At 41.7% G+C, this 26,319-nt stretch overlaps 1 protein-coding gene and 1 long non-coding RNA gene across 2 annotated transcripts in view; one reads left to right on the forward strand and one right to left on the reverse strand.

Moving 5' to 3' along the window:
- The window catches only part of ube2o (ubiquitin-conjugating enzyme E2O), a 167,451-nt gene that overhangs the window by 135,222 nt on the left and 5,910 nt on the right, over window positions 1-26,319 (reverse strand). Inside the window, exons 2-8 of the mRNA XM_077199094.1 lie at window positions 2,889-2,948; window positions 2,588-2,698; window positions 1,852-1,949; window positions 1,604-1,667; window positions 929-1,072; window positions 669-778; window positions 156-306 (exon numbers count right to left, since the gene is read on the reverse strand). Coding sequence (XP_077055209.1) covers window positions 156-306; window positions 669-778; window positions 929-1,072; window positions 1,604-1,667; window positions 1,852-1,949; window positions 2,588-2,698; window positions 2,889-2,948 — 738 coding nt within the window. The remainder of the gene's footprint in view (window positions 1-155; window positions 307-668; window positions 779-928; window positions 1,073-1,603; window positions 1,668-1,851; window positions 1,950-2,587; window positions 2,699-2,888; window positions 2,949-26,319) is intronic.
- Window positions 1-26,319, forward strand: part of LOC143706822 (uncharacterized) — a 458,129-nt gene that overhangs the window by 90,854 nt on the left and 340,956 nt on the right. The gene's annotated exons all lie outside the window — the stretch shown is intronic.

Genomic DNA, 26,319 nt, shown 5'->3' on the forward strand with positions numbered 1-26,319 from the left:
AAATCGTAAATCTGACTTTTTGTGAAAAAATCTGGGATTCATTTTTTAGGCCATATCGCCCAGCCCTACTTTAGACACCTATACTCAGCAGAACTTCTACCAACAAAGATTCTGCTTTTCAAAATACATGCCAGATATGGTTAAATCATCCATACCTTTCGAACAACAGGGTCCTCAGGGTGAACAGGTGCCCCCTCTGGCCCCTCACAAGTGATCCGTGTAGTTTCACTCTTGGCGGGAAAAACATACAGGGATCTCTCCCCAAGTTGCCTTTGAGTATGATCAAAGTAGCCTAGTCGCTTCACCCTGAACATTAGAGAAAGTCAAAAGAAAATACTTAATTGATAAATTGTAACATCTGCATTAGTAAGCCTAGAAAAATAACTTCCTAGACAGCAAGTATATAAACCTGTATAAACAGCCCCTAAGGCCATTTCTGTGGACTATAGGCCAGTGATAAGATTATTTACAACATGGAGATGAAAAAAAGTTATATAACAACTGTTAAAAAAGCTCATGGCATGCCAAACGTCTGTTGAGATTTCACTGGTCTTTGCCTCTTTGGATTTCTGTCCATCCTATCTCTGTGACAATCTTTCTGGCAGTTTAGTGAATAGGCGAGTGAATAATCAAAATGATAAAACTGCAGTGTGGAAAGCCGATTATACCTGCAAAGGTTCTCCTGTGTGATGGTTGAAGGCGGTGGAAAGACACTGTCTGACCCCTTTGGAGAGTAACTTTTTGTAATCCATGTCACCTTTAGCTCCACCACTTGAACCTGTAATTATACAGATTTCTTGCAAGAGACATATACAACTAGAAATGTAAATTATTAAAACATGTTGAGACATATAGCAGAAGCCTGATTTGGTTTCGTTATTTCGACATTCCCAATTACAGAACTTTTGGAGTCAAACTTTTGTCTTACCTCCTCCACAACAACTCTGAACTTGCTTTTCTTACTGAGAACAGGCTTCACACCATACAGCCATTGCACGTTAGCAAAAACCTTTGAGGGCCCAATCAAAACCTGACCCGGATAGAACCCATAGGCATCGTCAAAGAACAAACCCTGGAGTAAAAGGCAGAGCAACATTTCAGACTGAGACACATTCAAGTTGAGTGAAACAGCTGCACAATGCATAATATGGCCAAGGTTTCACGGACAGGGCTTAAATTAAGACACCATTAGGCCTTAATTAATTAGGACATTTATGTAGCTTTTATAAACATGCCCTAGAAAAGAACATTACTGGTGTGCAGTTGAAACAAAACAATGGAACTGACATGACATGTTGAAGCTGTTTTAACTGAAAGCAACTTGCACTGACATAAATTAAAATATGTCAGTGCAAGTTGCTTTCAGTTAAAACAGCTCCAACATGCATTTTAGTCTGGGACTAGGCTTAAGCCTTGTCTGTGAAAAAGGTTTTTCATAGCACAGTATAACACTGGGGCAAATAAAAATGACTTGACCGGCATATTTCTACTGACACACTGTGAATACCGTTATATCACCCAGCCCTAATGAATATTATATGACAAATAAAAAGACCACATAATTGATAATGCAGACAAGAACACAAACATTCTTGGCACCTACCACATCACTGACGTGAGGGTAAATATCATAGAGTTTTGCACCATCTTCCTCACTCATAGAACATCTTCAGTGAAAAATTAAATTGTATTAAACACAACACTTCAGTACAAATCCAAAAAAGTCAGTTTATGTAGCATTCTTCTCTACTATGGAGTTGCATTTGAACAAGAGTGAAGGTTTAACATGTTCAGCATCATACTGCATGACCCACATTGACGTGAAGTAATAAGATATTGTGATTACATTACCGTGCACCGTTGGAAAGCTTCACAACGATTTGGATGCTGAGATCATACACCTTTCCAAGCCAGAAATCGTATACAATGTAGTCACCATACATAAATGACTGTAGACAGGTACAAAACACAGATACATAGTTAGTTAACTATCTATTGGTCATCAATTTTAAGATGCTTTATGGAAATCACTATTAATATTAGATATTGAGTGTCAGTAGAGTTTTCATTTTTAATCCCTTATGACAATGTTCCCTCTACAAGAATATTTTTTTTCCTCCTCAGCTAACACAATTATTAGCATTCGCTTAATTTAGGACATTGTGCAACCTCGCGTTACGAAGATAACAAATTCAATTTAGGCTTTAGGCTAATTGACATCTAAAACAAAATTGACACATATGCTTAGAAATTAGACAGAGCTCATCAAATATGGTAAGCATGGAAGCTCAAACATGCATGCTGCAAGAGAACTAAAAGAGGTTTGCTCAAGGGCGTGAAGCACGCACGAGCTTCCTGTTTACCATTTGTCCTGTAAAGTGCTCTTTGTATGCATTTATATGTGAATTAAAAAAGACCATTCAAAATGAAAATGAAACTTTTATTAACAGAAATATTTCTTCATTGTTAGTTTTTGCCTTTATTATAATTTTCATTAATAATCTCTTAAAACTGAAAACCCATATAGACCACTATATAACACCTGCTGAAATTTCTTACATTTGTATGTTTTTTATTTTAAACTCACCCAGACGTGCTGCAGGTCTTTGCTATTTACAGGATATAGAACACAGTTGGTTCCTACAAGTTTCACTGCACATTTGGTGTTTATGTTAGTCACAATGCCACACTGTTTATCCTGCAGGATTCAAAGAACAAATTAATAACCACAACTTCAAGTACTGATACTGTCATCATATGTCTATACTACAATCAGGAATTTTTAGTAGTTCTAGGCATTCTAGCAAAGTCCAAGCCTCTGAGACACTTTCTCTATTATTCTGTACATTGTTTTGTCTTTAAATAAAAGTGATAAAAATACAACTTACATTTGAATTCATTTGCCGGACAAAGTCTCTAGGCACAATAGACCGATCTTCGAGTTTGAGCTACAGAATCAAGAGAATGGGGGAGGGGAGAGAGAAAGAGAGAAGAGAGAAAAGAGAGAGAGAGAGAGAGAGAGAGAGAGAGAGAGAGAGAGAGAGAGAGAGAGAGAGAGAGAGAGAGAGATGAGAGCAGTTGATAATAGCAATATCTCAAAGAATATCTCTTCACTCTCCTCTTAATCAAAACTAAGCGAAAATAATGTAACATTTTTCTTCACAGCATGACTGCAAAAAAAAAAAAAAAAGATGACTGCTGTTCCATGATCTCGGTGGCCCTGTCCTAAATGGCATACTTCATGTGCACTTGGGTGGTTGACGTGACGCTCCATTTTTGTGTTCATAGTGACAAATATAAATAAAAATGTATAATATTTCATTAAAATATCTGTTTTTATATTTACACTATGGAAAAAATTACATATTCATTGAGATTACAAAGGGAACTTTTTATTGAAAGATGGGCACCACTAATGACGGTGATGGAGGACCGTTAGAACTAACTCTGATTATAACTGCCAGGGGAACTTGTATACAACCCATGTTTTGTTTTAAGTTGTTGTTTGTTTTGTTCAAATTGTTTATTTTAAATGTTGTTAATTATTTTTTATTACTTCTTTTACTTGTACTTCTGGACATATTTTCCTGGAAACTTGACCATACACGTAAGAGCGTGTGAATTATGACCCCTTGTACAGGATACTGTTTCTGAGGGTAAGTAATTGCTGTTAAAGGAGATCTGAAGAATATTCAAAATAAAAAATAAGTAACAAAAAAAAAATATCTGTTTTTATATAAAGTTTAATCTTCCAGAACTATTACATCTGTAATTAATGATCATTATAATTCAAATATGTAAATATTTTCTTTTAAACATGACATTTGTCCACTGGCGTGACTGTCCGGGATAACGTTCCTTATCTTAAAACTACTTTAATTAAATGAAAAATAAGTCTAAATACATTAAAATACTTGAATAGATATTATAGTAGTGTTAACTTAATGAAACTAAAGGTTATAAGTCTTAAGGTCCCCATTTAGAATAATTATGACACATTACATTTTGTCCGCAAAACTGGTGTCCACCTGGTGTGACGCCATTCTGTAGATATAAAACGGGCATTAATTTAGGCACCCTATTACTGAGAGGGGCCATTCTTCATCACAAGGTGAGTTCTGTCTCAAATATTTTGATAATATTGCTATTTCTGTGCACTGCTGGAAATGGGATCCATTATGCAGTCCTTTGGTGTGACATAATTTAAGTATTGATCTGAAAATTTTCATCAATTTATATTGATTGACTATTGAAAATAATGTAAACCTTAACACTGTTAGTCAGGATTGAAGACTGTCTCTCATATAACTAGGCTGCAAACTGGCCTTGATCTTGAAAACGTCCACTGGTGTGACAGCACTGTCCTATAGTGTGACATGAAATCAGCGTCACACCGGTGGAAATGGCTGTCACACAAGTGGATGTAGGCTCTATCAAGGGGTGGGTCATTCTTCATTTGTGGTGGCAAGAGGTGTCCCTCTACTTTACAACAGTTTAAATTAACTTTAAATACCAATCAATTCTAAAATTCTAAAAAAGGTGTTACGGTCTGTGATGTTACTGTCTTTCCTGGTAACACCACAGACTCTATAGTAACTCCACAGACTCTATACCAGTAATGTTGTATTTTTAATAAAACACATAGGACATCAGTAATCAAATAGTTGTATCTCTCTTGTCAGGTATGGCCAGATTAACTGCTGCTGAAAAGCAGCGTCTTTATAGACAGCACAGAGATGCAGACCCAGTTCGAAGAGCAGAGTTCCTTCAAAAGAAAGAGCAGACCTATTTAAAAAACATTCAGTGCAAAACAAGACTGAGAATAGGAGATCTCCCAGAGAGGGGAAAGAGAGCAGCAAGGAAGAACTGGAGAATATATAAGGGCATATAATACAGGGCAAGAAAGCAGAGAGAGATTTATTCACTGAAGATGTACTGATTTTTGAAAAAAAAAAAAGAATGTTTTTGAATGTTGTGTGTTAAATAGGTCTGTGGATACATGTTTTATTCGCTGAAGATTTTCTGTTTTTTTTTATTCTTTATTGAAACAGATTCAAACATTGTGATTGCAACACAATCCATTGTGCAGACAATTTTTGAGAAAGTGAGAAACAGGTTGCAGGTTGTTTTAATTATATTTGTTAATGCAGTTTTTGTCTAAATGTTCTTTTATCAGAGCAATTACTTCTTGTAATCCTACTCATGATGAATTTCATTATTTTGCTCAATAAGTTTTTAATTGTTAAAGCTTTTATGCAATATTACATATGTGGTGTTATATTACGTCTGTGGTGTTACTTCAAAACGTATCCGACATTTATTTCCTTCAGAGCCATTTAATGTTATAATTTAATGTTTTTAGACTGTAAAGTGGTTTTAATATTTTAGAATAAAGACTATAAAGGTAGCACAGACCATTTTTCCTGCCTTTAATGTATATATATATATTTTTTTTTAAAGAAACAATTCTTGTTGTCCTGTGGTGTGACAAACTGAATTATAAGTGGAAAAGGCATTTTAATGCACAAATTATTGTAAAAAGTGTTGAAAAGTATAATAATGATATCATCACTATGCACATATAAGGATGAAATGAAGCTTCATTAGGTTTTATACTAATTATAATGAATATAATCCAGACGTTTGGGTAAAGTCCCTATGTGCACATCTTATAGTAGGATAATAACATGATTTTGAATTTGTATTGGTTACTTTTGATGTGGGAATATAGTTAGGACAAATTGATAAGGATTGTGCATATTTGTCTTATCTGTCACACAATCTCTGAATTAAATATTAACATTAAAAATGTTGTCACACTGGTGGACAATATGTGGGACTACCACACAAAAAAAAGTTAATAAAATGCTAAATAAATAAGGAATTAGAATGGGACACATTCAGTTTTGAGTTTTTCACATATTAAGCAATATAATTATATGTCATTTGACATACATTTTAGAAATATATTTTTTTCCACTTTGGATTTGAGTTCACGTCAACCACCCACTTGCAGTCTTATGGACTTGCATGCTCAAGTTCACAAGACCGTGGGATGTCCCATTTGTCATTTTAGGTTTCAGAAGGGTGCTAGCGGATGCCCCCTTTGCGGCCAATAGGCAATGCGCACTTTAGCCGGGCTCACAAGTGCTCGCAAGCTACGCAGCAGACTTCTACCAGACAGTCAAAGCAGCATCATGTCATGAAAGTGTGGTGGACTCAGAGGAAGATTGCGAGGGCTTACGTTTCCAATTTGGACAGGGTCTATGTATCAAGAAGAATTTAGATATATCTGCCCTGATGTACATCTGCTCAATGCTCATAAACATGCTTTGGGTATTTAAAAGGTCAGTCTAGTTTTGGAGCATCATATTTACTGAAATCATTTTAATTAATGTCTGTTCATGAGATAATGAATAGTGTCATATTCTATTAGGTCTGAATATCGGTTTAAATTGTTCTTTACTGGAAATATAATTTATATAATTTGGTTGTCAAAATCATAAAACTAAGGTAGAAACAATGCAACAAGTACAGTGTGCATAAGGGAACACACCCATGCTAAAGTTGACTAAAAAGAGGAATTAAAAATCATCTTTTGGAAATTGGTTTTAATGCCTAATTAAAAAAATGAGGAAAAATCCAACCTTTATGGACACCAATTTTCTTTGTGAATGAATAATGTATCGTAAATAAGTCAGGACACCCCTATGTTAAATTCCCATAGAGGCAGGCATTTTTTTATTTTTAAAGGCCGGTTATTTCATGGATGAAGGATACTATGCATCCTGATAAAGTTCCCTTGGTCTTTGGAATTAAAATAGCCCCACATCATCACATACCCTTCACCATTCCTAGAGATTGGCATGGTTTTATTTCAGTTACCCTAATAGCTGGTATGATTTGCAATGAGAGATGATCTTATGGAAAGTACCCCATCCCCATGGCAATCTCTATGATTGGGATGATGCGGGTAGAGATGCACCGATTGATCGGCTAGTGACCGGAATTGGCCGATTTTCACATGATGCATTTTGCACCGGATGCTGACCAGCCGGTCAGTCTGACATATGCCGATTTTATGCCGGTCAAATGCACTCTAGCGCCGCATGATTAACATCGCGCAACATCAGCATCACACGTGCACACGGAACTCACATGTAGGAAACCTTGTGAATTACGGCCGTTTCACACTGCAAGCGTGAACAGCGTGTATTTTTTCCTGAGTGCATGTTAATCAATGAGTGCATTCATACCGGGAGCGGGAGCGGGAGCAGGAGCAGGAGCAGCGCGTGAGCATCGAGCAGGAGCGTCACTTGAGCAGCAGTGAAGCGGGGGTTTCGGTGCAAAATCTATTTTTGCTGCACTGCTTGCGCTCAATTAAAGTGAATGCACACTTTTGATAGACAAAATAAATATGATTTCACACAAAACGTGCCACAAAATGCACAGAATTTGCATGTCTGGTGTGTTTTAACAAGAACTGGAGTAGGCTATGTCAGAAAAGAAAACAAATTTTCTTTTTGAAATGAACATTGTTTTAGTTGGATGTGAAAAGAAGGAAATAGTTCTTCCATAACACTGCACTTTAGATGTGTGTGAATTTCCCACACCAGGAGTAATTTATATAGTTCTATTTTATAGCGATTACTGTTCAAAAAATGTCCATGCAAAATGTAAAATGTTCTACTAAAGAAAATAGAGAAAAATATTTGTTTGTGCTGTAAAGTGGTTAGAAAAAATTAAATCGGAATCTGCTAAAATCGGTAGCGGCAGGTCACACTAACTGAAAAATCAGAATCGGCCTAGAAAATTGTAATTGGTGCATCTCTACATGCGGGGCTATTTTAATTCCAAAGGCCAAGGGAACTTTATCAGGATGTATAGTATCCTGGATCCATGAAATAACTGGCCTTGAAAAAATAAAAATCTGCCAGCTCGCGAGAGAGTAGTCTGCGCATGATAATCTGGGCAGGATATACACACCGCTCACACTGACAGAAGTCTAGCCTGCATGGCGGGTACTTCCAGGTTATAAAACCTAACAAATGTGGATGGAGAGGCCCAGCCTGCCGCCTCACAAATGTCTTGAATGGAAATTCCGTTGGACCAAGCCCACGACGAGGCCACGCCTCTGGTGGAATTCACCCAGATGCCCAAGGGGCATTGCAGACCTTTAGACTCATAAGCGGATGCGATAGCTTCCACTATCCATCTGGACAGGCAGTGTTTCGAGCGGCGTGACCCTTGGTGCGCCCACCAAACGAGACAAAGAGCTGTTCTGAACGCCTGAAAGAGGCGGAGCGCGTAATGTAAGCCCTCAGCGCCCTGACGGGGAAGAGGAGATTAACATCACCCTCACTTTCGCATGCTGGCATAGCTGAAAGTGAAATGACCTGCGTTCTGAAGGAGGTGCCCAACACTTTAGGGACATAACCATGTCTTGGCTTAAGGACGACTTTAGAGTCACTTGGCCCGAACTCAAGACACGCAGCGCTAACAGATAGCGTGTGTAGGTCCCCCACACGTTTAACTGACGACAGAGCTGTCAGGAAAACGGTTTTGAGCGAGAGGTACTTTAGGTCCACGGAGTCCATCGGTTCAAAGGGGAAAGCTTTCAGGGCCTCCAGGACCAATGAATGATTCCATATGGGAACCGACGGGGGTCGCGGGGGATTCATCCGTCTGGCTCCTCTAAGGAAGAGGATGACGAGCTCGTTTCTTCCTACTGACTGACCGCGCGTCGACTCAGCGAACGCTGCAACGGCCGCCACATAAACTATAAGCGTGGATGGAGACCTGCCCTTACCCAACAGCTCTTGAAGGAAGCCAAGCAACCCCCGGGACCCCACACGTTCGTGGGTCTAGATCTCTATCGGCACACCATTTGGAGAACACCGACCATTTAGACGCATAAAGCCGCCTCATAGAGGGAGCTCTGGATTGCGTAATCGAGTTCATCACTCCTTCTGGCAGGACAACGGGTATCTGTTGATTAACCATACGTGCAGAGACCAGCGCTCTGGATGGGAATGCCAGATTGAGCCGCAGGCTTGAGAGAGGAGATCTCTCCTCACCGGAATCGGCCAAGGGGCTGTGTAAGACAGCCGCATCAGCTCCTGGAACCAGGTTTGATTCTCCCAGCGCGGGGCTATAAGGAGCACGAGTGGCGCGTTTCCCTGATCCTCTTGCTTACCTGTAGTAACAGAGAGACCAGAGGGAAAGCATAAAGTGGGAGGCTGGGCCAGATTTGGGCCATCGCATCCTCGTTCTTTGAAAAGAACAGTGGGTAATGAGCGTTGTCTTTTGACGCAACAGGTCGACTTCTGCTTTGCCGAAAAGGCGCCACAGTAACTGGACTGTCTGGGGGTGCAGGGACCATTCCACTGGGGGAACGTAGTTCCTGGACAGTTTGTCTGGAACGTCGTTCAAGTGGCCTGGCACATGCGCAGCTCTCAGCGAGCACAAAGGGTACTGAGACCATACAAGAAGGCGTTCTGTCAGATGGCAGAGGCTTCTGGATATGACACCGCCCTGACGGTTTATGTAGGACACCACAGACATGTTGTCCGAGCGGACTAGCACATGGAGGTCCTGTATGAACGCTATCATTTCCAGACAGTTTATGTGGAAGCGTCTCTCTTGGTATGACCACAGGCTAAAGACCGGTCTGCCCTCGAAGACGGCGCCCCAACCTAAGTTGGAGGCGTCCGTCGAGATGACCTTTCAGTGTGAGACAGTCCCCATTGTCACTCCCCGCTGGTACCAGTCGGCCAATAACCAGGGCTGCAGAGCCAAAACGCAGCTCTGAGTCACTCTGATTCGTCTGTAGCCTGAAACCCAAGCCTGGTGAGGCACTTGGGCGTTCAGCCAGCATTGTAGTGGGCGCATGCGCAGCAAGCCCAGCTGAAACACAGCCGCAGCTGATGCCATACAGCCTAACATCCTCTGGAATGTCTTCAGAGATGTGATGCTGCCTTCCTTCCCGCGAGCGCCAGGTGTCGAACACAGCGCGCACGCTGTGTCGATAGGCGGGCCGTCATAGCCACAGAGTCCAGTTCTATTCCTAGAAAGGAAACTGACTGACTGGGCAGTAATGAGTTCTTGGTCCAGTTGACCGTGAGGCCCATGCTTTCCAGATGGCTGAGAAGCACTGTTCTGTGAGATAATTCTATCTCTGACTGTGCTAAGATCAGCCAATCGTCCAAATAGTTCAGAATTCGCAGCCCTTTAAGTCTCAAGGGGGCGAGAGCCGCATCCATGCACTTCGTAAATGGAGGGGGTGCCAAAGACAGGCCGAACGGGAGAACGGTGTATGCCCGACCGTCGAAGGCGAATCTCAAGACGGCCTGTGACGGGGGACTATCCGGATCTGAAAATATGCATCTGTCTTATTGTGCTCAGCACCCATTCTGACACACCAGGAATAGCCTTCCATGCTTCTACATGTACAGCTAGGGGCAGAATGCGCTGCGGATTCGATCGCCGCACTTCGCGGACTCGGGAAACTGAATCTGAGGTGTGTGCGAGGCGCACGCGCCCTCGGATCTCGGGAACGGTGGCTCGCTGACAGCGGTGGCTGTCTGTGTCACTTGAGATGACCCGATTACTGGGAATGGGGAACATTTTGTGACGATATTTAGTGCGAGCAGAGCCTGGGGCGAAGTGCTTGTCAGTAAGCGTGAGGGCTCGTGAGCGGGCATGTGACTTACATTCATAACTTGGCCGCTGTGAGGCTGTTGCCGTGTAACAGAGCGGGCAGCGAGTAGGTCTGAGCACAGATTTGTGGACGCATTCTCTACATCTATCACTCGAGCGGCATTTGCCAGCTTTATGCGAGTGGGCTCTGTGTGTATGTGCGACACGTGGGGCATCGTGTTTATGTGTAGGGGTGAGCACCGATTTGTGGGCACCTTTTTTACACTTAGAACACCGTCGGCGTGAGCCGGATAATCAGAAATTATACTCTTTCTGAGATTTCTCTGGGTCGCCATGAAAACGGTGTTTGTATGCTGGCGAGCGGGCTCCGACTCGTTGGCTGCTTAATGAAGCCTTTTCTGAGGGGACTGACAGGACAAGATATTTTGATGGTGGTCCGGCCGCAGCGAGACCTAGCCGTCTCTTCCTCCCTGGTGTTGCTAGGAGGACTTTCCCTGCTCGGGCTTCAGCGCAATCCTGGGCCAGGGTACCCGGGGAGGGAGGCGGCTTGCGTCCAGACGAGGATGATCTAGGGCGGCCGCCCTGTCGACGCTGCGAAGGCTGGGGGCTGAGCTGGCCGCTGACTAGCGTGTCGTGCAGGCGGCTCACGTGGGCAGCTTGCAGAGGAGGTAGAGCGTCGAGGCAGGAAAAGGTTCATGGCCTGCGTGGTCTTCCGCACCTCAGAGAAATGGTCGACGATCCCGTTAACCGCTGGGCCGAAGAGACCAGTAGGGGAGAGCGGCCCGTCGAGAAACGCGGAGCGCTCTGACTCCCTCACCAGAGATGCCTCTCTGTGACGGTGAGCGAGGCCATGCATCTGCCCATTGCCTGAGCCGCGGATTTGGTCGCACGAAGGGAGAGATCATCCGTTGCGCTCCTTAAATCCGTGATGGCGGCTGGGTCCTTGCTTCTCACGTCCCATTCGCGGAGGAGATCAGTTTGGAGGATCTGCAGCACAGCCATCAAGTGCAGGGCGGAAGCAGCTTGTCCGGCGGCGGCGAACGCACGGACGACAAGGGCTGAGGTGGTCCTGCAGGCTGTAGACGGGAGGGCAGACTTTGGAACAGCTGTATCCTGGGTCCGCTCCTTCAGATGCGCGTCCGGGAGGGGCGGAGAAGGAGAGAGTGAGGCTCGCAGGGATGCCATCCGGTGAGCGCTTCACTGTGGCCTCAGACTCCGGCATCCTCTGAGAACGGCGCTTCTTTTTGCGCGTTATAGAGTGTTGAGTGGCAGCGTCCGGGGTGAAGGCTTCCGAGTCGAGCCCGCAGGGTCGACAGCGGAAGCGCTTCACAATGCACGCAGACGCCCGAATCCAGGGCGAGGGCTGCGTGGTCTGGGCCCAGGCAGAGAGCGCAAATAACATGGCGGTCTCCGGCTCTGAGCGGGGCTCTGCACGAGCCGCTGGAAAAGCGAGGCATTTTGATAAAAAACGCTCCGCTCTTTAAGAGAGAGTGAGTGTCGCAGCGGCGAACAATTCACTAGCAAGCACAAAAGGATACTCGACGCCGGATGGCATAGCAGGCACGGAAGGCTGAAGGTGGCGAAGAGGGCCGGCTTCTCCAGGCGCTTTCCTCTGCGTGCTGGTCGCTAGTTTCGACGGCGGAAAAGGCTTCTCTCAAAGTCCAGCGATGCGGAGAGCGGAGAGCTGATGAAATCAGTGACGCAGCCTATGAGCCTGGCTTTTATACGCAATGAAGCGCCCTCATTGGGCGTGACGTCACGCGCGAGGCTCAGTAGTAGGCTGCAGCAGTTGCCGCACGGCAGCCAATGAGCACACAAGATGGCCTGCTCTAGGTCTGCTGGCTGCTGCACTGCGTTGACAATAAATGCAAAATTAAGGATCATTTTTGGCTTCAATATCTCGAGCAAAGATGACTTTACCCGTAGCGTAAGCTAGCTTACACAATACGAGAGAACCTCTCGTAAGAGAACTATACACTCACCTAAAGGATTATTAGGAACACCATACTAATACTGTGTTCGACCCCCTTTCGCCTTCAGAACTGCCTTAATTCTACGTGGCATTGATTCAACAAGGTGCTGAAAGCATTCTTTAGAAATGTTGGCCCATATTGATAGGATAGCATCTTGCAGATGATGGAGATTTGTGGGATGCACATCCAGGGCACGAAGCTCCCGTTCCACCACAGCCCAAAGATGCTTTATTGGGTTGAGATCTGGTTACTGTGGGGGCCATTTTAGTACAGTGAACTCATTGTCATGTTCAAGAAACCAATTTGAAATGATTCGAGCTTTGTGACATGGTGCATTATCCGGCTGGAAGTAGCCATCAGAGGATGGGTACATGGTGGCCATAAAGGGATGGACATGGTCAGAAACAATGCTCAGGTAGACCGTGGCATTTAAACGATGCCCAATTTGCACTAAGGGGCCTAAAGTGTGCCAAGAAGACATCCCCCACATCATTACACCACCACCACCAGCCTGCACAGTGGTAACAAGGCATGATGGATCCATGTTCTCATTCTGTTTACGCCAAATTCTGACTCTACCATCTGAATGTCTCAACAGAAATCGAGACTCGTCAGACCAGGCAACATTTTTTCCAGTCTTCAACTGTCCAATTTTGGTGAGCTCTTGCAAATTGTAGCCTCTTTTTCCTATTTGTAGTGGACATGAGTGGTGCCCGGTGGGGTCTTCTGCTGTTGTAGCCCATCCGCCTCAAGGTTGTGCGTGTTGTGGTTTCACAAATGCTTTGCTGCATACCACGATTGTAACAAGTGGTTATTTCAGTCAAAGTTGCTCTTCTATCAGCTTGAATCAGTCGGCCCATTCTCCTCTGACCTCTAGCATCAACAAGGCAATTTCGCCCACAGGACTGCCGCATACTGGATGTTTTTCCCTTTTCACACCATTCTTTGTAAACCCTAGAAATAGTTGTGCGTGAAAATCCCAGTAACTGAGCAGATTGTTAAATACTCAGACCGGCCCGTCTGGCACCAACCACCATGCCACGCTCAAAATTGCTTAAATCACCTTTCTTTCCCATTCTGACATTCAGTTTGGAGTTCAGGAGATTGTCTTGCCCAGGACCACACCCCTAAATGCATTGAAGCAACTGCCATGTGATTGGTTGTTTAGATAATTGCATTAATGAGAAATTGAACAGGTGTTCCTAATAATCCAAATTCCTAAGTTAATAACTCATGATCTTCGCAACGGAAGTGAATCAATCAAAACTAACTTTAGCTGGACAATAACTTTATCCTAGAGCTGTGGTAAAGCCTAAACAATCTGTTATGGTAATTTCTACTATCACTGTAAAGCTGCTTTGAAAAAATCCATACTGTTAAAAGCACTTTATTAATGAAGATGACTTGACTTGACTATTCATCGTGTTTATTGGATAAAAGTGATGCTAGCAAAAAATTAAACCGGGTAAACAGGGTATCAATCCCCTTTGTGATCATTGCCATCAGGCCCCGGCTGATTTAATACAGGTTTTTTGTTATGCCCATCAATAACTTTTCTGACTATCAATTTTTAATTACTTCTACTTTGTGTCAAAGAAACAGATTGTGCCTTGTCCTCTGGTTCCACTTTTTGGACTCTCCTCAAATGTCAATGGCCTATCCGGATATACTGCTTTGCTAACATTACTGGCTAAACACCACATTCTCCTGTTATGGAACAAAATTTCCCTCTATCTTTTGACAACTGGCGCCAAGATGCAATGAACTAGGGCTGCAACTAACGATTATTTTGATAAACGATTAATCGGACGATTATTTTTTCGATTAATCGATTAATCGGATAGAAATTAAATTAGATTTTTTTATTTTATTATAACTAAATAAAACCGTAAATCAGGGTATTTATGTGTAAAAGTGTACTTTAAAAAGTGCAAAAGCCACACATTGAGTTTTACTAATATCAATATTTGCATTGTTTTTAATGATAATTGCTGATGGCAAGTTGACAAACATGATTATTGTTAAAAAAATGATATCCAACATATTATGTTTTAACACAATTTTTGTTAAAACAAATTTACACAGACATGTTGTTCAGATGTGAATATCTGAACTAAAAACAAACTAAAGACATCTAAAATATATAATTCATTTAATTTTTATTTAAAATTAATTATATATAAGGAATATAAGGATAAAGAATATAATATATATTATATATATAATATATAAAAGAATATAATATAAGGATAAATTGATTAAATAAATATAGAAAGACTGAAAACAATTGTGTGAATGTAGAGCCGCAGTAGATCGCGTTTGAAAAACAATTAAAACTTAGTAGACAAATGCTATAAAAAGAGAACGGAATGGAGGTAACGTTACCCAGCAAGCTAAAAGGCTTGAGTAAAGGACAGGAGAAATTATGCATTAGTGCACAAGCATTCGCTGAAAACCACTGAGTACAGTGACTAAAAAACAATATTTTACTGCTGCTGTTATTAACTGCCTTTGTATTTAATGCTCCACTTTGTAAACACCGTTTTAATTTAACCTATTTCTGCGGTAGCGCTATTTTAATCCATCACTTACGTTGCGAGCGAACTGATTGCACAACCTGATGCTCGAGACAAAATACAGACATCCCGGAAGTCCCGGGAGTCTCCCGCATATTGATTGCGGCTCCCTGATGCCCGCGAATTAGTTCAAACTCCCGAAATCTAGAGCGCGCAAGCAAGAGCGCGCATGCGAGACAGAAGAGACTGCTCCAAACCGTGTAGCGCGCGCGCTCGGCAGAGCGCCTGAGGGAGAGAGACCTTGCGTGTGTGTGCGTACCAGTAAACGCTCCCCGTGACGTAAGCAGACCAACTAATCGATAATGACATTCGTTGACAACGATTTTCATAATCGATTATAATCGATTTTATCGATTAGTTGTTGCAGCCCTACAATGAACTTCATTAATTGGGGGGGGGGGGGGGTAATCAGGTATACGATTAAAGGCAGCACTAGTATATTTTCAGACCAGGGATCCATTCACTATCTTTTTTTTCCCAGAATTTTCCAGTACTACTACTACATCCTGTCAATTTAAGCAATAAGATATTATCATGATGGTGGCTCGAATCTGTCGAGACGTGTATGATTTTGTGTGCATGTATGTCTAAACACCTGTCTATATTATACTTATTATACTTAATAAATGCACATGCTTAACATGCACTATAGTTATGCATTGTTTGTTTCCCCTTTGTGTTTGGGGTTAGGGGTGGAAAGGGAATAATATTTTTCCCTATTTTCTTGTATCCTGTTATTGTAAAAGTTTGATAAAAAGATTAAGCAACAACAACAACAAAAAGAAAGAATGTAGTATCTCAGTTTTTTGTAAAGAACAGACAAAATGCATTAAGAACCAAAGAGAAAGAGAGATGAGGTAAAACAAAAATAAAGTCAAGAATTTTGAACATGAAAAGTATTCTGAATAGGTCAGGAGAATATATAGTTGACAAAAACAAAAGGTAGCTTAAAAAACGGAAAGAATAAAAGGCAATATGGACTAAATTTGTTAAATTCGGAAAATGAATGCATTTTATAAAACAGATGAGTTTTGTACATTTTAGAGCATAAATCTGAAATGTGACACAGGGGAAACCTGTTTATTGATCAATGTGCTGAAATGGTCATCTATAAAAAAGTCACAGTACAGGGACTACCCATTGTCTTATTGGGCAATCTATATTTAGCCCCACCCCCACAGCTGAGTCAGGGGTGAGAAGGAGACAGAATGAGAGAAACAAAGGAAAGACGTTTTAAGACAAAAGACAGATGGGACATTGCACCCACCTTTTTGCGATCATGTATTCAGGATTCATGCTGTGTCCTGATGAGCTGCCATCCAGAAAAATCTCAGGGTACATGGATCTGATCTTATTGTTTAAGCATCTGTAGCATTTATTCCAGAAATATTTTCACATTACAGACTCCAAATGGGACCAGTTTTACTCCAACTCAAACCAATTTAATTCAAATTATCCTTAAACCACATCATGCAGTCCTTTACAGATGCAGTTAGTTTACCTCCATAATAAAATAATACTATAGTTGTGATTCAGATCAGGCCCTTGGCTCATTCTGTCTCTTGTGAGGGTAGGGTAGGATACTATTTTGATACCCATTTGTGATATATGCTGCATCCTTCTGTTCATGAAGTGTGGGGTGAGAAAACTAGAAAGAGTGACAATAGTGTTCTTTAAAAATAATTTAGATACTAGACTCGAGTTTGAGTGTATCCTGAAGACAGTTGCTTAAAAGGGACATATGCTCACTTCTGCTGTACGCAAGGGAATTTGATCTTTTAAAAAAAAACATCCAAATCCATATATTTGGAAACAGTGTTTACCTAGAAGTTAGGCAAAACAATTATTTTGCTTAGGTTAGTTCCATACGAAAACAACCCCTGATCCAAAATAGACTCTTTATATTCTACTGCTCTACAAGTTTTGCCATTTCACAAGATGATTTTTCAAGAAAGAGCAATCCTTTTGTTTTGTGCTAATTGTAGAAGCCTAGAACTAGTTGATTACAAATAGCTCCAGTTCAGCTCTGGCTCACAGCAGGAATTTTTTTAAGCACCGAGCAGTGCAGTACATGGTAATGCACAGTCAGGTGGGACGTGGAGGGTAAAATGGGCAGTTATCCCAGCATTTCCAGCAATGTCTCTCTCTTTCTCATCCACACATGCACACAAACAAACACACTGAAGAGAGCTGAATGGATCACTGACAGTACAATAATAAAAACAGATGGTACTTATTCCACACATAAAAAAAAGATTTTCCTGATAATAAGTTTAATTCTTGTTGTCTTGGAAAAAAAAAAGTGCCACGTTATGTCATGTTAAAATGTCACATATTATGGTCCTAAATTTGTGAACCTTTTTCAGTAAAACAGGCTCATATTTTATTCAGTTTTCAATAACCTTCACTGCCCGAGCCAAAAACAAGGCTAAATTACAAAAATCAATAAGAATCTGCTTACTGTATGTTTGTTTAGAGTAGACTGTATATGTGCAAATTAACAAAATGCTGTACATGTACGTGTGCGTTGGAGCAAAGAACACTGCAGCAGAACACTGCAGCACTACAGGAGCCACGCCTTAAAAGGACACGCCCCTTCCCTGACTGTTTAAATGTCTTACTTCATCGATTAAAATCTTACTGTCATTATGTTGATTTTGTAGTAAGCAATTTGTGTTCAGCAGTTAAATACTACCTATTGCCAAACTGGGCCACTGGTTCACCCTATCCACCTTATTCCTGATGACCTTACTGCGTTTTGAATTATGGGTGGCACTTCCGGTTTGGGGAACTTCCATTCAAAAAGGCTGAAACGAATCATTTCAAATCATAAGGTTGTCCTACAAATAAAGCTGATCCGTCAGTTTTGAATGGATGAGCTGTCAATTTTCTTTCATGATTTATTTTCAGACATGAGAATAAAGTTATACTTGGTATTTTAATGTGACATTTTATAACAAGGACATCTATGGCAAGAGCTCTTTTCAGTCAATGCTTTCTTTTCCTCATGATTATTTTCTTTTTTCCCTTTGCAATCCGCTGTAAATGTATGAAAAAGGACAACATATACTGCACATTTGTGGTCTGTTCTCCCGAATTTAATTTACGATATATTCCATTAATAATTCACTGGAATGCATGAAGAATCTCTCGTTATTCTCCTCAAATTCCTCACATCTCTTTCCAGGTTTGTTTTCACAGTTAAATGCAATTTATAATCTGTCAAAATTACGGAAATTACTTTGAAATAGTATCAAGTTATGCTGAAGTTAATGAACATTTTTGATTAAGGTAACATACTTTTTTTAATTTAACCAAAGACTCGCGCTTTTAGGGTTATTTGGTCTGTTGAAAGTACCTTGTTGATGCTTTTACACTTTTAAATTTCCCTTTAATGTTCGATGGTTGAAGGGTGAGTAGATTAATGTCATCTCATTGTGACACTTTTTTAACCTATTACTTCATAGAGTGAGCCTTTCACTGACTGTAATTACAGCTTAACGGAAGTTACACCCATAATTCACGCAAAGCTTCATGGGGCGTAGGAATACTGTGGATAGAGACTAGGATTGTTCCAAAAATAAACAAATATAACATCCACAGAACTGGGCTATATTATGATGCAAAACTTCTGAAAACAACCTGACCCCAAACAAATGACCCTGAAAGATTGAGGACGTTAAACTTCTTTGTGATGCAAATGAATGTGATGCTGTCACTCTTTGTTTGTGAAAAGCTGGACTACATATATCTTAATTCCAATAAAATAAACAATGAAAAAATTCTAGAAGTAAAAAGAATCAGTTTGTTAAAAAAAAACATTTCACGATTCTACAGATTTCTTGTTAATGATGTCCGCATTAATCAATTTTCTGACCTTAAATGTGAGAAACAGTGGAAAGAGGCCTTGCATTGTGCTTGATCACATTCACAACAAGCAGCAATGCAACTTAACTCTTCAGTGTTAAATCAACCAGCCACAGTCTTAACCAGCCACAACTGTGACCGACAAGACCAACAGGATTTTGTAAGTCACTTTGATTCAGTTTCAATTTTGTTGTTGCATTGAGTAGTCCTGCCAACAGGGAAATCTCACTGGTTCAAATGCTCCACATATATTAAACAAAATAATCTTCCTTGTGCAAGTGCCAATCAGAATCTGTATATTATGACTGTATGTACAAGCTTATAACCTGTGAGCTGCAAATGGGGTCTAGGTGAGAATTCCTGTTAGGGGTAGGCGATTAACCGGTAGACACGATTAACCGGTAGAAATGTGTCAACCAGTAGAGATTTTAGACTATCGTCTCTTTTGCGGTTACGCATACATGACTTTGCTGTGCTGCATCCATGGCCACGAAAGCTTATCGTCTGCATACGTTTTTAAGCATTGTGGTTTAAGATAAGTGATTTTAAACCGTTGAAGCGCAATAGGCAGCTAAACAGAACTCATTTCACTATATGCGCGCTGTCTGAGAGATGCACACAAGTGAAGCCGCTGCTCAGAGAGCACGTTATTATTTTTGACAATTTATTGTCTTTGAACGGTTAAATGTACACACTTCTATGGGTCAAAATGCCTGTCTTTGCAAGTATCCTATATACAGTCATTTATACCTTAAGTGAATGTAAATAGTTGAGAAAAGAAAACCCATGTGTAACAGTATATTGGATCCGGTCAGCTCTTAAAGTGGCAGCAGCCTAATATTCCTGCTGTCTGTCATTCATGTTAATCAAACAAAAGAGAGAAATCACTACCTGCTCTTGACTAAATAACTTTTTGTAACTTTAATAAGAACAAATGTATATTTAATTTACACAGTGATGGCCACGCAGTGTTTTTTTTTTGGGATGGGATGCATCGGGAGTCAGACATTGACCACTTAATTAAGTTTCATTTTGTAAAAGGCCTTTCTTTAAAGTGAATTTCGTTTTGTATAAATTGTATCTTAATTTTAATATTTTTTTTATCAACCAATTACCTCGATTTAATAAATAAGAATCAAATATAGCAGACAACATAATCATGACATGATCGTGCGCTGGCACACCGCGGTCACTTGCATTGAAATCTCATCATAAATTAACCGAAACTCAGTGTATGCCTCACAGACATGACAGAGTGGCCTATATCTAAATAAAGCTTGAAATTTCATTAAACGAAACAATTCAAAAAGAAAAGAAATAGGCCACTCGCTGATTATTTAATCCATGATGTGCATGTCTCTCTATGTGCGTTCATACGGAAATGGCGATCATCAAATTCATTAAACGAAACTATTCAAAACGAAAAGAAATAGGCTAGCCTACTCTCTGATTATGTAATCCATGATGTGCATTCTCTCTATCCTTCACTATGGAGATGGCAATTCGTCAATTTCTTTAAACGAAACAATTCAAAAGGAAAAGAAATACAGGCAGCATACTCTCTGATTAATCCATGATGTGCATTTCTCTCTATAGGGCGTTCACTACGGAGATATCAATCGTCAATTTCTTTAAACGAAACAATTCAAAACGAAAAGAAAAAGGCTAGCCAATACCTTCTGATTATGTAATCCATGATTTGCATTTCTCTCTATATATGCGCGCTCACTAGGAGATGGCGATCGTCAACTTAATCTTTGCAGCACTGACAGAAAAGTTGTATTAATAAAAAACAATGGGCGCGTGTCACCGGATTTACAAATGCACTTCTTGCTTGTTGCTTGTTAATTTAATTTAAATTAATTAATAAAATGAATACTTTAATTGTCATAATTAAAATAATTAAATATTATTAAGTGTCCCATTTTTGCTCATTTATAAATAGTATTTATATCTACCACCCCCTCAGCACCTTGGTTAAAAAATTATTTGGCGCCACATATTATAACGGCCCACGTATTAAAAATAGTCGAGTCTAAATAGGGCTCCGGCTTTTAATTACATTTAATGCCGTCAGCTGGGATCAGACACAACGTGCACGGGTTGGCCTTGATTTTTTTTTTTTTTTTTGCCCGATCTGGTATTCAGTTTCTGAACGGTGTAGGCACAAGCCAACAGTTTGGTGATGCTGTCTGAGCCTTGTGTCATAATTTTTAATTAGTCACAGTAATACCGTATACCCCGGTAAAATAGGGAGGAGGTTTGACGGTATCAAAATTTGGATACCGCCCAAGCCTACTGCTATGCTGCCAAGAGAGCAGGGACAGGCCAGGATTAATGTTAGACAGAACGGTCAGAGACAAATTGAGTTGTGGTGTGAGAACCAGTGGAGAACAGGAGAGGTGTCTTGGTGAGAGAGACCAGTGTTAGCTTATAACTTAGATATACACGTTCGCTAACGATATACACTGTGCTCACAATATTGTACAGACTATTACCATCGTATATCAGGCCAGCAGACATGAGTATGTTTGGGGTAAATACTATTAAATGTATAAAAACTATACTTGAGTATGTTTGTATTGTACTAAAAACATTCTCAAGTACATTTTTAACACATATTTTTCACCTAGGTTATAACATAAACAGAACATTAAAGATTTGAATATTTAAACAACCTAGTAATTATCTTTTTCAATTACAAGTTGCCTCTATCAAGGGTATGACTACCTATATCACACTATTTGATGCCATTGGTACAGTATAAGACGATCAATATTCTTGCTTCGGCATCCCATGTTAAACTCCATCATATCGCCAGGATGATAATCCTACGATCTGAAGTGAATGCTACACACGACCGCGTTTTTCGAAGCTGATGCGGAAGAGAAATCCCGTCTCTTCACCTGCACAACCCACACCAGGCACGAAAGATATATAGCACCGTCATTTTTCTTGTTATGGAAACCTGTGGACTCAATGTCCTGACGGGCCGGAGTTTTTGCAACCTCCACAAACACAATAATTTACCATGATGATGATAAATTAAAATACAAAAACTACCGAAACCACACTGACTCACGATAGCTCTTACTTAAAGCTCCAGTAGGTCACTTTTGTAAACAAATATTTGTTAAAACTGTCATTATTACCCCTTTTCCACCAAGGCAGAGCTGGTGCTGGTTCGGAGCCAGAGCCTAGTTTCAATTCGGTTCTTTGGTTTTCCACACGCAAAGCACCAGCTCCGAACCAGGAAAAGTGGTTCTTAAGTAGCACCAAATCATTGCTGGTCTAGAACAGAGCCAAGTAAGAACCACTTGCGTCAGGGGCTGGGGGCGGGGTTACCGTGACCAATAAGACGAATAGAAACTTGTGACCGCCATTTTTAAATAGCAGCTAGTCGAGCTAATAGCAGCTCGATTATAAATATCCGTCTATGTAAGTTACGGCGAGCTGCACAAACGCGTTGGACTCCGATGTATTTATGTAAACCCATGAGCATCCATAGTATTGCAACGTCCGTTATTGTTGATGGCTTGTTCGAGATGCATCGGAGCGGCGCGGACCGATCGGAGCTGCGGGAGTGTTTGGAGAACATACGACTCCTTGTGCTTTTAGATCGCTATCGCAGTGCTTTGATGTGATGCGGAGATCGATCTGCGAGAAGCCGATGCATCTCGAACAAGCCTGGCGTACTGTTTGGCGCTACCGCACTAGCGTTGCTGGGCAACATGAGACGTATACAGTGACGTAAGATCTGGCTCTGTTGTGGCTCTCTAGCCGGTGGAAAGGCAAATCGGTTCTTATTAAGCTCGTCAGTCGAACCCACTCTGAACCAGCTTTGGCTCTGGCTCTGAACCAGCACCCGGTTCTTGTTGGTGGAAAAGGGGTATATGTCCTGACAAGTAGAATATGAGACAGATAATCTGTGGAAAAAATCAAGCTCCTCTGGCTCCTCCCTGTGGTCCTATTGCCATTTGCAGAAATACACCGCTCCCGGTCAGAAACAACCAATCAGAGCCAGGAGGAATGTCTTAGCAGTGTCAATCACGCTCGTGTACGCGCTGATCACCCCTCTCTTGCACAGCGCGAGAGCATACCGTCGTTCGTGACTCTCCTGTACGAACTCGTTCATCCAAATGAACGAATCTTTTTTCGAGTCATTTCGTTCATTCAACGAACGAAATGACTCGAAAAAAGATTTGTTCATTTTGAACGAGTCTTTTTCGGAGTCATTTCGTTCATTCAATAAACGAAATGACTCGAAAAAAGATTTGTTCATTTTGATGAACGAGTTCGAACAGGATTGCAAACGTGCATCACAGAACAGAGCAAGGCGGCGAGCATTTGTGCTTATAAAACTTAAAGTTTTGTATTTATTTTTGAAATGACCGATCGTTTCTCTAGATAAGACCCTTATTCATCGTCTGGTAGCCTTTCGTTTAAAGCCCTTTGAAGCTGCACTGAAACTGTCATTTGGTCCTTGAAACGTTTGTGTCCTATTGAAGTCCATTATATGGAGAAAAAGCCTGGAACGTTTTAATCAAAAACCTTACTTTCTTTTCGACTGATGAAAGAAAGACATGGACATCTTGGATGACATGGGGGTGAGTAAATTATCAGCAAAAGTTTTTATCTTACTAGCTATTTATAACTTATAGAAAGAGTGCAACATTATAAAGTTACATGTATTGCAAAATACATAATGATTTGGGGACCAAGTTTGTAGTCAAAGTATGGGCAGGCCATAGTCAATGTAAAGCATATTGTTGATGTTTCGTCCCTATTAGTGAATGTTCCATAACTGTTTATAATCCGACGTCATTGGTGGTCCTGCTTACTAGCCTGCGCGTTCACGGCAGGCTCCGCTGTGGGGGAGGAGCTGTGGAGGGAGGGCTGTAGCGCAGCATAGAGCAAGTGGGTTGGACCTGCAAGTTGTGCTTGTTCAAATTTTCAGGCTAAGTCAACATTTTCTCAAAACTCCCTACTGCAACTTTAATACCAGCCTACTCTGCAGTCTGCACTTAGCTGAGGCTCCCTGTTGTGACGTAAAATGATGCGATGTTGAAAAAAAAGCCGCTTTTACGAGCAGACCAAGAAACGCTCACTTTATCTACTAAATTAGTGCCCTTATGTCGTTTTAAAACATTTTATATCCAGCATTAACTTTTCATATGGTATTTTCATACAAGGTTATATATTAATTTTGATTTTTTTTTTACCTGCAATATGCTTTAAGATTGAGCCACTGTAGTCACTTGGACTATTTTAACGATGTCTTTAATAACTTTAAGGGGCTGGCAAGTTTCAATCCCTTAAGAAGCCTATGGAGGAGTGATCAGCTCTCAGATTTACTAAAAAATATCTTAATTCGTGTTCCAAAGAACGAAGGTCTTACGGGGTTGGAACAGCATGAGGGTGAGTAAATACTGACAGAATTTTCATTTTTGGGTGACCTATCCCTTTAATGCATGAATTTTTTCATGTAGGTCTATTTTAGTTAATTTTTTGTGCTATTGCTTGTAATTCGTTTCTGTCATGGTCCTGGCTTTCTTTCCCTTTACTCTGTCTCCCCCTTCTGGACACATACATGTACACTCGCTGACGACCACACCATTCATCACGCACTCACGCACGCATCTCTCTCTCATTCATTACGCTCACACATCTCTCTCATCACTCCCAGCTGTCTCCACTCTCTACTCGTTAGCATGTCATCCTTTCCACACCTGTTCTCTCTTTCTCTAATTATCTCTGCTTCTTTTACCCCTGCTTTCCCCTGTCTCTTTGACAGATTATTTCGTGAGTAATGCGGATGAGGTTTCTGTGCCCTTACCTATCTTTCCTGTATTGTCCTGTCCTGTCCAGTGCTCTGCAGAGTTTGTTCAGCCACACTGTGTTTGCGACTAAGCTGTGCTTGTTACAGAGTTCCTGCCCAGTACCCGTCCTACATTGTCTGGTTATACCTGACCTTCTGTGAGTACCTGGGTTGGCTGGCACCGCTTCAGTGTTGTCTACCACCATGATCGTTCTGCTGTCTGTACGGGGGACCCATATTACTTTCTGTCACCCCTGCTCTGTTGGAGGACTCAGTTACACTTTAGTTTGTTTGTTTATTAAAGACTGTACTGCTGCATTTCGCCTTTGGGTCGTCCTTCTCACCACATCACAGAATAATCTGGCCAAGATGGACCCAGCGGGCGGCAATCACTTTCAGTCTGCTGTCGAGCTCCAGGGTGCTTTGCTGGGTCGGCACGAAGAGGAGCTTGCTGCCGCGAGACACGCCGTCGAGTCCTTAACCTCCCAGGTTTCAAGCCTCTCCACACAGCTCCATCATCTGCGTAACCAAGCACACTCTTCTCAAGATCTCCGGGAAACACCGGAACCGCGGGTCAACAACCCCCCATGCTTTTCGGGTGAGCCCACTCAAGGTCGCGCCTTCTTGACTCAGTGCGAGGTTGTCTTCTCTCTCCACCCCTCGACTTATGCTTCGGATCGAGCCAGGGTCGCCTTCGTCATATCTCTCCTTGCTGGACGAGCGTGTGAATGGGGAGCAGCCAACTGGGAGGCTGAGGCGGACTGTGCGTTTAACTTTTCCCAGTTCAAGGCCGAGATGATCCGTGTCTTCGACCGCTCTGCTTATGGGGAAGAGGCGTCTCGTTTACTCTCCTCTCTTCGCCAAGGTAGACGCTCTGCTGCGGATTTCTCCATCGAGTTTCGCACTCTAGCTACCACTAGTGGCTGGAATGAGCCGGCCTTGGTGGCTCGCTTCCAGGAGGGGCTAAATTCCGAGCTTAAGGATGAGGGGTGCCGACTCGTCTTGACTCCCTAATCGGCCTGGCTATCCGTATTGAGAAGCGATTCGACCTTCGCCGCCGGGCACGCAGTCTTGAATCTTCTCTGCTCTCTTCTCCACCTGCTGCTCTTTCTTCGCCTCCTACTGGTCCGGAGCCTGAGGCGATGCAGCTCGGAGGATTACGTATCTCCACAAAGGAACGGGAGCGGAGGGTAACCAACCGCCTTTGTATGTACTGTGCTTCACCCAGTCACTTTGTCAAGACGTGCCCGGTAAAAGCCAAGGCTCGCCAGTAAACGGAGGGCTACTGGCGAGCGCTTCTTCCAGGGACTCTCCATCAAGGTCATGTACCACTCTGCCTATTTCTCTCCACTGGTCGGGCTTCTCGGTCACCAGCTCAGCCCTGATAGATTCCGGGGCAGAGGGGAATTTCGCTGACGAGGCGTGG

Source organism: Siphateles boraxobius, unplaced genomic scaffold, assembly GCF_051911475.1.
Source record: "Siphateles boraxobius isolate OS27281-9 unplaced genomic scaffold, OSU_SipBor_1 41, whole genome shotgun sequence".
Taxonomy (NCBI): Eukaryota; Metazoa; Chordata; class Actinopteri; order Cypriniformes; family Leuciscidae; genus Siphateles; species Siphateles boraxobius.